Genomic DNA, 13,028 nt, shown 5'->3' with positions numbered 1-13,028 from the left:
CTCATCTTGAATTGTAATCCAGATTGTAATCCTCACGTGTTTGGGGAGAGACCTTGTGGGAGGTGATTAGATGTCCTTTAAAATAATCCTTAAAGAGAACCATGCTGTAGTCATATAATTTCAGGTAAAACCATTTAAACATACAAATTTTTGTTTTTATTGTCCATTCTATGGAATTAAAAACTGACATTTCACCCCATACTCTAGCACTATTCTTCTCCTTGTTCTCTTGCTTGAGGGGTATGGTTCTTTGTCCTGAACTGGTTACTCCACCCTGTCCTCTTGGCTCCCAAGCAGGCCTGGCTTCTCCCTGCCTATGTTCAAGGAAAATAGGGGAGCAATTCTGGAAAAATATTTGAGCCCATGAAGTGTTAGCTAAGTTATCCAGATCATTAGGGATCCTGTGTGCTATAGATGGATAAATCATTACATTAGCAATAAAAAGGACATGTTTTCCCTCCAAGCCCTGAAAAATGGAAGTGATTAGAAGCTAAGTGGCTAAATCAAACTGCATTGTAAAAAGCATTCTAGTCTTGCAAATAATCAGATATCCAGGGCAGTGCTATTAAAAGCATTTATTTTTCCTCCTGATTCCATTGTAGGGAAAGAATACCATCCTGGGTCCAACTTAATTGGTGGAATAGACTGAGGGGAAAGGAAGAGCTGAGATGTAGTTGTTAGACAGACCTGCTAACTAGGGTGGACCAGGGACTGGGGAAGGCAGCTTGGCTCACAGCAGCGGTTTAACCCAGCCAGAAAGCAGTGATATCTAAGGAATACTGTAAACTCTGGTTGTGGTTCAGGCAGAGGTTGACAAATGGGGGTTCCTGAGGGTGGGTAGAGCACACCAATAAGTATTTTAGGCTGGTGCTAAGACGTCTAGGCACACAGTTGCCATTTAAAAGGCTGGTGTGTGTGATTAGTGGGGACTCTGGCCCAGAGCTAGGGATCAGGGGCAGCACTTTAGTCTCTGGGGAAGACGCCTGGCTAGAGTTACACAGAACCCCAGGTTTCATAGAGGTTTCAGGATACTGGGTAGGTTACCAGTTCAGGAACTTGGAAATAATCTAATAATTTAAGAATGTTATTTTTTCCTTCAAGCTCTAGAACATAGATCAAGACCGCTTTTCAAAGCAGCTCTGAACCATTAATAATTCCCATCAATAGTGGGAGTTTTTCACACCTTGCCAACACTTGGTATTTTCCCACTTGTTGGTTATAGCCATCCTAATGGGAAGTGGTATCTCCTTGTGGTTTTGGTTTGCATTTCCCTGACAACTAATGATGTTGAGTCTTTTCATGTGCCCATCTGTATATATTTTTTCCATTTATTTATTCATTTATTAATTTTTTTTTTTAAGAGACAGAGTCTCGCTATGTTGTTCAGGCTAGTCTTAAACTCCTGACCTCAAGCGATCCTCCTGCCTTGGCCTCCCAAAAGTGCTGGGATCACAGTCATGAGCCACCGCACCCGGCCCTGTATATCTTTTTTCCCCCTCTGGTTGCTTGTGTGTTTGGCATCATATTTAAGATATTGCCAAATCCAAGTCATGAAGATTTTTACACCTATATTTTTTCCTAAGTTTTGTAGGTTTAGCCCTTAGATTTAGGTATATGATCCATTTTGAGTTAATTTTTGTGTATGGTATGAGTAGGGGTCCAATTTCATTCTTTTGCACATGGATATCCAGTTGAAGACTTCTTTCCCCAGTGAATTATTTTGGCGCCCTTACTGAAAGTAATTGACCATAAACCACTGAAGAATTTTAAGCAGAGGAGTGACATGATTTCTTTTATGCTTTAAGACAGTATTGCTGGCTGCTATATAGTGTGTATTGGAGGGGCAAGAGTTTATGTAGGGAGAGCAGTGAGTAGGAAGCTGCAGTTATCCAGGTCAGAGATGATGGTGACTTGGGTCACAGTAATGGTAGTAGAGATGGAAAGAAGGTGGTTATAACTTGGGAAATAAAGTTAGTAGGACTTGGGACTGCCTGGCCTGGGGGTAGGGCATAAAAAGAAAGGACAGGGATGACTCCTGTTTAGGTTGGGGTCAAGGATTCTCTTCAGATTTGAAGTTTGGGTGGCTAAATAGATGGTAGTATTATTTACTACCACACAAATGGAGAAGCACATTTTTAGAGGGGAAATAATGAGTCTAGTTTGGGATGAATTGAATTTGATTTCAAGTGGAGATGTCCAGAAGGCAGCTGGAATACGGGTCTAGAGTAGAGCTTGAGGGACAGCTGTAGGTTGGAGAGAGTGATTTGAGAGTCATGAGCACATAGGTGGGAGTGGAAGCTCTGGGAAAACTTGAGGAGAGATTAAAAAGAGTGAGAAGAGGTCCTAGGACTGAGTCCTCTGGGAGGAAGAACACAGAAGAAATGGTCAGTGAAGAGGAGGAAAACCAGAAGGAATCTATAGGAATCTGGTGAAAGGAGGGAATTTTAAGAGGGGAGGGGAATGATCAATACTGTCAAATGCATCATGGAGGTCCAGTAAAATAAGGCCAGAGAGGTTCCCATGTTTCCATGCCCCTACACATAGAGGTTTGTTTTACAAAAAATATCACTTCATACTTCTTATGGGTGCCAACTTAAAAAAAATACTGTGGAACCAATAACCTTTGCACATTCATTTTCCACAACTAGTGCCTGAAGGTGTTGCTGGCAGCATCTGGTGGATATTTGTTTGTGTCTCAAGTGACGCCAGCTTTCATTGGCATCTTCTGTGCTAATCTTTCCCATCCTGAATTGAGGATATTAAAAGTCCAGCTGCAGTTTGGATTCTAAAATGAACTCTAAAGCATTCTTAGACTGAACGTTCAGTGTTTCCTTTCTCTTCTTCTTCTTCTTTTTTTTTTAATAGATATGTGAAAGAGGCCAAAGAAGCAACTAAGAATGGAGATCTGGAAGAAGCATTTAAACTTTTCAATTTGGCAAAGGACATTTTTCCCAATGAAAAGGTGCTGAGCAGAATCCAAAAAATACAGGAAGCCTTGGAGGAGTTGGCAGAACAGGGAGATGATGAATTTACAGATGTGTGCAACTCTGGCTTGCTGCTTTATCGAGAACTGCACGACCAACTCTTTGAGCACCAGAAGGAAGGCATAGCTTTCCTCTATAGCCTGTATAGGGATGGAAGAAAAGGTGGTATATTGGCTGATGACATGGGATTAGGGAAGACTGTTCAAATCATTGCTTTCCTTTCTGGTATGTTTGATGCTTCACTTGTGAATCATGTGCTGCTGATCATGCCAACCAATCTTATTAACACATGGGTAAAAGAATTCATCAAGTGGACTCCAGGAATGAGAGTCAAAACCTTTCATGGTCCTAGCAAGGATGAAAGGACCAGAAACCTCAATCGGATTCAGCAAAGGAATGGTGTTATTATCACTACATACCAAATGTTAATCAATAACTGGCAGCAACTTTCAAGCTTTAGGGGCCAAGAGTTTGTGTGGGACTATGTCATCCTTGATGAAGCACATAAAATAAAAACCTCATCTACTAAGTCAGCAATATGTGCTCGTGCTATTCCTGCAAGTAATCGCCTTCTCCTCACAGGAACCCCAATCCAGAATAATTTACAAGAACTATGGTCCCTATTTGATTTTGCTTGTCAAGGGTCCCTGCTGGGAACATTAAAAACTTTTAAAATGGAGTATGAAAATCCTATTACTAGAGCAAGAGAGAAGGATGCTACCCCAGGAGAAAAAGCCTTGGGATTTAAAATATCTGAAAACTTAATGGCAATCATAAAACCCTATTTTCTCAGGAGGACTAAAGAAGACGTACAGAAGAAAAAGTCAAGCAACCCAGAGGTCAGACTTAATGAAAAGAATCCAGATGTTGATGCCATTTGTGAAATGCCTTCCCTTTCCAGGAAAAATGATTTAATTATTTGGATACGACTTGTGCCTTTACAAGAAGAAATATACAGGAAATTTGTGTCTTTAGATCATATCAAGGAGTTGCTAATGGAGACGCGCTCACCTTTGGCTGAGCTAGGTGTCTTAAAGAAGCTGTGTGATCATCCTAGGCTGCTGTCTGCACGGGCTTGTGGTTTGCTAAATCTTGGGACATTCTCTGCTCAAGATGGAAATGAGGGGGAAGATTCCCCAGATGTGGACCATATTGATCAAGTAACTGATGACACATTGATGGAAGAATCTGGAAAAATGATATTCCTAATGGACCTACTTAAGAGGCTTCGAGATGAGGGACATCAAACTCTGGTGTTTTCTCAATCGAGGCAAATTCTAAACATCATTGAACGTCTGTTAAAGAATAGGCACTTTAAGACATTGCGAATTGATGGAACAGTTACTCATCTTTTGGAACGAGAAAAAAGAATTAACTTATTCCAGCAAAATAAAGATTACTCTGTTTTTCTGCTTACCACTCAAGTAGGTGGTGTCGGTTTAACATTAACTGCAGCAACTAGAGTGGTCATTTTTGACCCTAGCTGGAATCCTGCAACTGATGCTCAAGCTGTGGATAGAGTTTACCGAATTGGACAAAAAGAGAATGTTGTGGTTTATAGGCTAATCACTTGTGGGACTGTAGAGGAAAAAATATACAGAAGACAGGTTTTCAAGGACTCATTAATAAGACAAACTACTGGTGAAAAAAAGAACCCTTTCCGATATTTTAGTAAACAAGAATTAAGAGAGCTCTTTACAATCGAGGATCTTCAGAACTCTGTAACCCAGCTGCAGCTTCAGTCTTTGCATGCTGCTCAGAGGAAATCTGATACAAAACTAGATGAACATATTGCCTATCTGCAGTCTTTGGGGATAGCTGGAATCTCAGACCATGATTTGATGTACACATGTGATCTATCTATTAAAGAAGAGCTTGATGTGGTAGAAGAATCTCACTATATTCAACAAAGGGTTCAGAAAGCTCAATTCCTCGTTGAATTCGAGTCTCAAAATAAAGAGCTCCTGATGGAACAACAAAGAACTAGAAACGAGGGGGCCTGGCTAAGAGAACCTGTATTTCCTTCTTCAACAAAGAAGAAATGCCCTAAATTGAATAAACCACAGCCTCAGCCTTCACCTCTTCTAAGTACTCATCATACTCAGGAAGAAGATATCAGTTCCAAAATGGCAAGTGTAGTCATTGATGATCTGCCTGAAGAGGGTGAGAAACAAGATCTCTCCAGTATAAAGGTGAATGTTACCACCTTGCAAGATGGTAAAGGTACATGTAGTGCTGACTCTATAGCTACTTTACCCAAGGGGTTTGGAAGTATAGAAGAACTTCGTACTAACTCTTTATTGGGAATAGAAAAAAGCTTTGCAACTAAAAATGAAGCTGTACAAAAAGAGACATTACAAGAGGGGCCTAAGCAAGAGGCACTGCAAGAGGATCCTCTGGAAAGTTTTAATTATGTACTTAGCAAATCAACCAAAGCTGATATTGGGCCAAATTTAGATCAACTAAAGGATGATGAGATTTTACATCATTGCAATCCTTGGCCCATTATTTCCATAACAAATGAAAGTCAAAATGCAGAATCAAATGTATCCATTATTGAAATAGCTGATGACCTTTCAGCATCCCATAGTGCACTGCAGGATGCTCAAGCAAGTGAGGCCAAGTTGGAAGAGGAACCTTCAGCATCTTCACCACAGTACGCATGTGATTTCAATCTTTTCTTGGAAGACTCAGCAGACAACAGACAAAATTTTTCCAGTCAGTCTTTAGAGCATGTTGAGAAAGAAAATAGCTTGTGTGGCTCTGCACCTAATTCCAGAGCAGGATTTGTGCATAGCAAAACATGTCTCAGTTGGCAGTTTTCTGAGAAAGATGATGAACCAGAAGAAGTAGTAGTTAAAGCAAAAATCAGAAGTAAAGCTAGAAGGATTGTTTCAGATGGCGAAGATGAAGATGATTCTTTTAAAGATACCTCAAGCACAAATCCATTCAACACATCTCTCTTTCAATTCTCATCTGTGAAACAATTTGATGCTTCAACTCCCAAAAATGACATCAGTCCACCAGGAAGGTTCTTTTCATCTCAAATACCCAGTAGTATAAATAAGTCTATGAACTCTAGAAGATCTCTGGCTTCTAGGAGGTCTCTTATTAATATGGTTTTAGACCACGTGGAGGACATGGAAGAAAGACTTGACGACAGCAGTGAAGCAAAGGGTGCTGAAGATTATCCAGAAGAAGGGGCGGAGGAAAGCAGTGGCGAAGCCTCCAAGTATACAGAAGAGGATCCTTCCGGAGAAACACTGTCTTCAGAAAACAAGTCCAGCTGGTTAGTGACGTCTAAGCCTAGTGCTCTAGCTCAAGAGACCTCTCTTGGTGCCCCTGAGCCTTTGTCTGGTGAACAGTTGGTTGGTTCTCCCCAGGATAAGGCAGCAGAGGCTACAAATGACTATGAGACTCTTGTAAAGCGTGGAAAAGAACTAAAAGAGTGTGGAAAAATCCAGGAGGCCCTAAACTGCTTAGTTAAAGCGCTTGACATAAAAAGTGCAGATCCTGAAGTTATGCTCTTGACTTTAAGTTTGTATAAGCAACTTAATAACAATTGAGAGTGTAACCTGTTTATTGTATTTTAAATTGAAACTGAATAAGAGGGAATTTTTGTTTCCATAATTGGATTCTTTGGGAACATGAAGCATTCAGGCTTAAGGCAAGAAAGATCTCAAAAAGCAACTTCTGCCCTGCAACGCCCCCCACTCCATAGTCCGGTATTCTGAGCACTAGCTTAATATTTCTTCACTTGAATATTCTTATATTTTAGGCATATTCTGTAAATTTAACTGTTTTGTTTCTTGGAAAGTTTTGTAAAATTATTCTGGTCATTCTTAATTTTACTCTGAAAGTGATCATCTTTGTATATAACAGTTCAGATAAGAAAATTAAAGTTAACTTTTCTCAAGGGTTTTCCATCCACTTTGTTTCACTGAGATGATACTGGCAGATCTTAAGATATGCTTGTGAACATGCTGTTTCATGCTTTCAGCTTAATACAGGTTGAGCATCCCTAATCCAATCCAAAATGGGGAAACTTTCTGAGTGCTGACATGATGCCACAAGTGAGGAAAGTTCCATACCTGATGTCATGTGACATGTCACAGTCAAAATGAAGGTGTATAACACACTGTTTACTCAGCATCCCCAAGAAAAAAGAGATTCTGTTAGACCCCTTCAGCTACTATATATCCTTTCCACACAGGCCCAGATTCTCCCATGCAAGCCTGCCTACAAAGGGTAATAAAATGTTTCAACATACAGAAACTTTGTTTCATGCACAAAATCATTAAAAGTAATTATAAAATTACCTTCAGACTATATATAATGTGTATGAAACATAAATGGATTTCATGTTTAGACTTGGATCCCATCTCCAAAATATCTCATTATGTGTATGGAAATTCTCCAAAATCAAGAACACTTCTGGTCCCCAGCATTTTGGATAGAGTACTAAACTGGAACAGCAGAAAGCTGAGCTAGGTACCTGGTGCTAGGATTCTTTATCACTGGTAGCTTGCCCTGGAGTCACTGCTGACCATTTAGCCATTCTTCATGCACCATTAACTGTGTTCTCCCTTTCGCCAAACCAGGTATCTCGTCTATTCTGACACATATTATCACAGTCTATCTTTGGATTGTAGACTGAAAAGGAGTTTGGTTCCCTTGCAGAAAGATAAAGTGCAGTATAGCACGCTGCACTCTGTCACCAGAGAAGTGGACTATCCTTGATGAAGTACTATGTGTTGGGCACTCCACACAGGTTTCTCATTTCAGCCTTACCGTAATCCTTTGAGGTGAAGGGAGAATAGCATTTCCATTTTTTTTCATGTGAGGAAACAAAGGCTCAGTGATCAGTGAGGCCGTGACTTCCCTGTGGTGACATGGTTGGGGTGAAACAGATTTTTAACCTTGTGTAAATGAATACACTATAATACACTGAGCTGTTTTTACTCAAAACACTTCTGACACCAAATGTGGGGGTTTTCCACATCAAGCAATTCTCCAGTTCTCCAATTCAAAATTGAACTGGTGTCCTACAATTCAGTTTTGACACTACCCAGGGTTAGCATCAGACTCCACAAGTTTAAGGGCTCAGTCCCACCAGACTGCCCTCACTTCAGACGTCAGTGGTAAGTGTTCGGTCCCCATGTTACCCACACTTCTCTCTGACTTGGCTACAAATTAGGGGTTCCCATGACCGTCCCATCCCACCCCCTGGTTTAATAATTTGCTAGAATAGCTTATAAAACTCAGGAAACATTTACTTACTAGTACCGGCTTACTATAAAGACTACAACTCAGGAACACCCAAATGGAAGAGACGTGTAGGGCAAGGTATGGGGGTGGTGCATTAAGCGTCCATGCCCTCCAGGCACACCACCTTCCCAACATTTTGATATGTTAATCCAGGGCTCTCCAAACTCCATTGTTAGGGTTTTTGAGGTTTCCTTAGGGAGGCATGATTGATAAAATAATTGGCCATGGGTGATTAACTCATCTTCAGCCCCTCTCCCCTCTGCAGAGGTTGCAGTTAGGGCTGAATGTTCCCTCTAATCATGCCTTGATGTTTCTGGTGACCAGTCCCCATCCCGAAGCTACTAGGGGCCTCCAGCCACAAGCTATCACATTAGCATACAAAAGACACCAGTTGAGATTTCAAGCCTTTCAGGAACTATATGCCAGGAACCAGGGACAAAGACCAAATATTTATTTTTATTATATCCCATACATATAAAAGTTACTTGTAAATTATATGTATATACACACTAATAATCTCATGTATATTACAAGAGATGACAGACGTTCAAAAGAAGCTGAATTTCAGGTTATTGATGGAACAAAATTTTACTCTTACTAAAAGCAATTATTACTATTTTAGGGTAATATGATTGAATATATATCATAATTTTTGAAATATTGGTGTAACTGTGAAGCAATTCACAGTCTGCATCTGAGTTCAGCTTACCATTTCCCTGTGCTTCCCACCATGATGTGAAGGGAGTGGCTGCGCCCTACATCTTTGTTTTTCTGTCCCTTCTACCACACACACAAATGTTTGTGAAAATTCAGCTAATAAACTTCTTTCTTCCCTGATGTAGAAAACAAAAAAACCCACACAACTTATTTGCCTTCAAGGAAGCTTTAGCGGCCTATATCCATTTGATCTTAACAGTGAAGCGTCTAAGTCCTAGGAATATTTCTCACTGAAAATAGCAATGCTCTTTCTGTTCAAGTGTGTGTGTACTATGACAAATTCTATTGTTTGGGGAAAAAAATACATGCTCATATTCAAACAGTATCCATGGCAGGGATTTTTAACCTGGGGTTCATGGGTAGAAGAAGTCAGGTGTCTGAATTTGGATGGGAAAAAAAGTTTTATCTTTTCTCTGTCTGGTAGCTGAAATATAGCATTTCCTTTCATCATGAATGTGAAGCAGGAAAATAGGGTCTGGAGGCAGGGAACATAAGGCCAATTCACACTAAAGCTACTACAGGAAATATCCTCTCCACAGGGTGTAGGCCAAGTAAATGACTTTGTAACTTCACTTCATCCTTTCCATTTACATAGGGTATACCCCAAGTAACCAATGGACTCCTCTAGGGGATATTTAAACTCCCCAAAATTCTCTAACAGGGTCTTTTGAGCTCCTATGCTGTGGAGTGTAGTTTCGTTTTCAATAAATCCCTTCGTCCCTTCCTTGCTTTGTTTGTGCGTTTCGTTCTTTGTTCAAGATGCCAAGAACGTGGACATCCTCCACTGTTAACAAATGTACTCATAAACTGCAGAAGTATTAGCAGTACATGTTATGTCACCAGTAGAAATCACATAGACTTTGGGGTTATTGCAGATATCTCAAAATGCCATTGATATTCATTACTGCAAAGTCACAGTGCTTTTTAGACCTTCTACCAGGTATTTAATAAAGAGGCACACACACATATTACAAACTTTTTTTTCTGAGACAAGGTCTTACTCTGTCACCCAGGTGGGAGTGCAGTGGCACAATCTTGATTCACTGCAACCTCCGCCTCCTGGGCTCAAGCGATCCTCCCACCTCAGCCCTACTTGCCCCTGCCAGGAGTAGCTGGGACTACAGGTGTGCGCCACCATCACGCCTGGCTAATTTTTTGTATTTTTGGTAGAGACAGGGTTTCACCATGTTCCTCAGGCTGGTCTCGAACTCCTGAGCTCAGGCAATCCACCTGTCTCGGCCTCCCAAAGAACTGGGATGGATTACAGGCGTGAGCCACTGTGCCCAGCCACAATTTAAAAACTTTGGACTACTGTATTTCAGCATAGTTGATGTCTTTTGTAATCCTATGTATTTTACTTTAAGCACTTAAAGTCAACATTTTTTCTTTTTTGAGACAGGGTCTCGCTCTTGTCACCCAGGCTGGAGTGCAGTGGTATCACGGCTCACTGCAGCCTTAACTCCAGGGCTCAAGCAACCCTCCTGCCTCAGCCTCCCTCCTGAATAGCAGACACTACAGGCACACACCACAATGCCCAGCTAATTTGTAAAATTTTTTGTAGACAGGGTCTCACTATGTTGCCCAGGCTGGTCTTGAATTCCTGGCCTCAACTGATTTGCCCTACTCAGCCTCCTAAAGTGCTGGGATTACAGGTGTGAGCCACCGCATCCAGCCTAAAATAAACATTTTGAAAAGGGATCCATAGGCTGGGCAAACTGCCAAAGGCTGCAAGGCACAAATGAAAGGTGAAGACCCCTGATCTAAGGGTGTGAGGTGAAAAATCTCTCACCCTCCTGTCCTGGAGTTCTGGATTCCCATTCCCAGAGACAGTCTATGATGTACAAGCACAAGTACATATGTGTATATATTTATGTTGCTACCCAAATGATAGTGTATTGTGTACACTATTCTGTACCTCATCTTAAATTTTAAAATAACTGCATGATACTCTATTGAGGGATATACCATAATTTATCATCATCTATTGTTGGTGTTCAGTTTGTTTCCAAATAATGCTGTAATGAATATCCTTGTATCTTTTATACATATGATTATAGGATACATTCCTAGAAATGGAGTTGCTGGGTCAAAGGGTATATTTATAAATTTGACAGGAATTGCCAAACTATTTTCCAGAGGATATAATTGCATTTCCACCATTAATGAATGGATGAATGTCTGTTTCCCCACACCCTTACCAAACAATGTTAAACATTTTTAACTTTACCAATCTGACACATAAAAAGAGGGAACTTGTATCTTATTTTGATTTTAATTTGCAATTATTTTACAATGAATAAGGTTTGTTCTGTAAACACTGAACTTAATCAGAGATGTCTTAAAGCAGAATTAAATGCATATGCTATAATGTATATAAATCTGTATAAATCCTTAATTTTTTCATTTGTCAACTCTTTTTTTTTTTTTTTTTTTTTGAGACAGAGTTTTGCTGTTGCCCAGACTGGAGTGCAGTGGCGCAATCTTGGCTCACTGCAACCTCCACCTCCCAGGTTGAAGCAATTCTCCTGCCTCAGCCTCCCGAGTAGTTGGGACCACAAGCATGCACCACCACGCTCAGCTAATTTTTGTATTTTTAGTAGAGACGGGATTCCACCATGATGGCCAGGCTGGTCTTGAACTCCTGGCCTCAAGTGATCCACCCACCTCGGCCTCCCAAAGTGTTGGGATTACAGGTGTCAGACACGCTGCCTGGCCCGTTTACCAGCTCTTTCAGAATCTTAGTTGTCAATCAAAAGCTAACTTCCTAAAGGTTCGCTTGGTGTCAGAGGTCCATTCCTGCCTTACTTTCTCACAGGCTAGCTATAACTGCTCTCTCTCCATACCACAGAATTTAGTTTGCTTTTTCTAGTCCACCTTTCAGTACTCTGGCTTCTTTCCTTTGTGGTGACATCTGTGCAATAGGTATTCACTTAGTATCCTGGGCAAGTCAATGTCCCAAGCAAAGGACTCTAGCTTGGTAGTGTCTCATGCCTATATAGCTCTTCAGAATTTACTGCCCTTATTTAGACACATTGTTTTATTTTATTTATTTTATTTTATTTTTTTGAGATGGAGTCTCGCTCTGTCGCCCAGGCTGGAGTGTAGTAGCACGATCTCGGCTCACTGCAGCATCCACCTCCTGGGTTCAAGCAATTCTTGTGGCTCAGCCTCCCAAGTAGCTGAGACTACAAGCGTGTGCCACCACACCTAGCTAATTTTTGTATTTTTAGTAGAAACGGGGTTTTACCATGTTGGCCAGGCCTCAAGTGATCCACCTGCATCAGCCTCCCAAAGTGCTGGGATTACAGGCATGAGCCACCGTGCCCAGCCTAGAGACATTGTTTTTAATGTAGTTTTCAAAGTACACGTAGGCAGGGTGCAGTGGCACTTGCCTGTAGTCCCAGCTACTAGGGAGGTTGAGGCAGAAGGGTCATTTGAGCCCAGCCTCAGCAACGTAACAAGACCCCATGTCAATAAATCATTAAAAAAAAAAATCAATCAATAACATGTAGTTTCAGCTTTAAATTTTTTTAGACACGGGGTCTCACTGTGTTGGCCAGGCTGCAGTGCAGTGGATATTCAAAGGTGCAATCCCACTACTAATCAGCACAGGAGTTTTGACCTGCTGAGTTTCCAACCTGGGCCAGTTCACCCCTTTTTAGGCAACCTGCTGGTCTTTCACTCCCAGGAGGTCACCATGTTTTTCTTTCTTTCTTTTTTTTTTTTAAGAGGCAGGGCCTCTGTTGCCCAGGCTGAAGTCTGGAGTGCAGTGGGCATGGTCATAGCTTACTGCAGCCTCGAACTCCAAGGCTCAAGTGATCCTCCCACCTTGGCCTCCTAAAATGCTGGGATTATAGGCATGAGCCACTGTGCCCAGATGAGGTCACTGTATTGATGCTGAACTTAGTGCTGATACCCGATTGGCATAGGACACTACAGCCCAGAACTCCTGGGCTCAAGTGATCCTCCTGCCTCAGCCTCCCAAGTAGCTAGGACTACAGGCGCACACCACTGGGCCCAGCCATAGTTTCATCTTACATCTGTTTCAACATCTCTGTA

At 41.3% G+C, this 13,028-nt stretch overlaps 2 protein-coding genes across 2 annotated transcripts in view; one reads left to right on the top strand and one right to left on the bottom strand.

Moving 5' to 3' along the window:
- Positions 1-11,176, top strand: part of ERCC6L (ERCC excision repair 6 like, spindle assembly checkpoint helicase) — a 42,089-nt gene extending 30,913 nt beyond the window's left edge. Inside the window, exon 2 of the mRNA XM_054470821.2 lies at positions 2,866-11,176. Within this exon, the coding sequence (XP_054326796.1) occupies positions 2,866-6,550 (3,685 nt within the window). The 3' untranslated portion in view covers positions 6,551-11,176. The remainder of the gene's footprint in view (positions 1-2,865) is intronic.
- The window catches only part of PIN4 (peptidylprolyl cis/trans isomerase, NIMA-interacting 4), an 89,434-nt gene that overhangs the window by 55,775 nt on the left and 20,631 nt on the right, over positions 1-13,028 (bottom strand). The window lies entirely within an intron of this gene.

The sequence above is a fragment of the Pongo pygmaeus genome, chromosome X (genome assembly GCF_028885625.2).
Source record: "Pongo pygmaeus isolate AG05252 chromosome X, NHGRI_mPonPyg2-v2.0_pri, whole genome shotgun sequence".
Lineage (NCBI taxonomy): Eukaryota > Metazoa > Chordata > Mammalia > Primates > Hominidae > Pongo > Pongo pygmaeus.
Note: the sequence above shows the minus strand (reverse complement) of the source record. Positions and strands in the feature narration are given on the sequence as shown.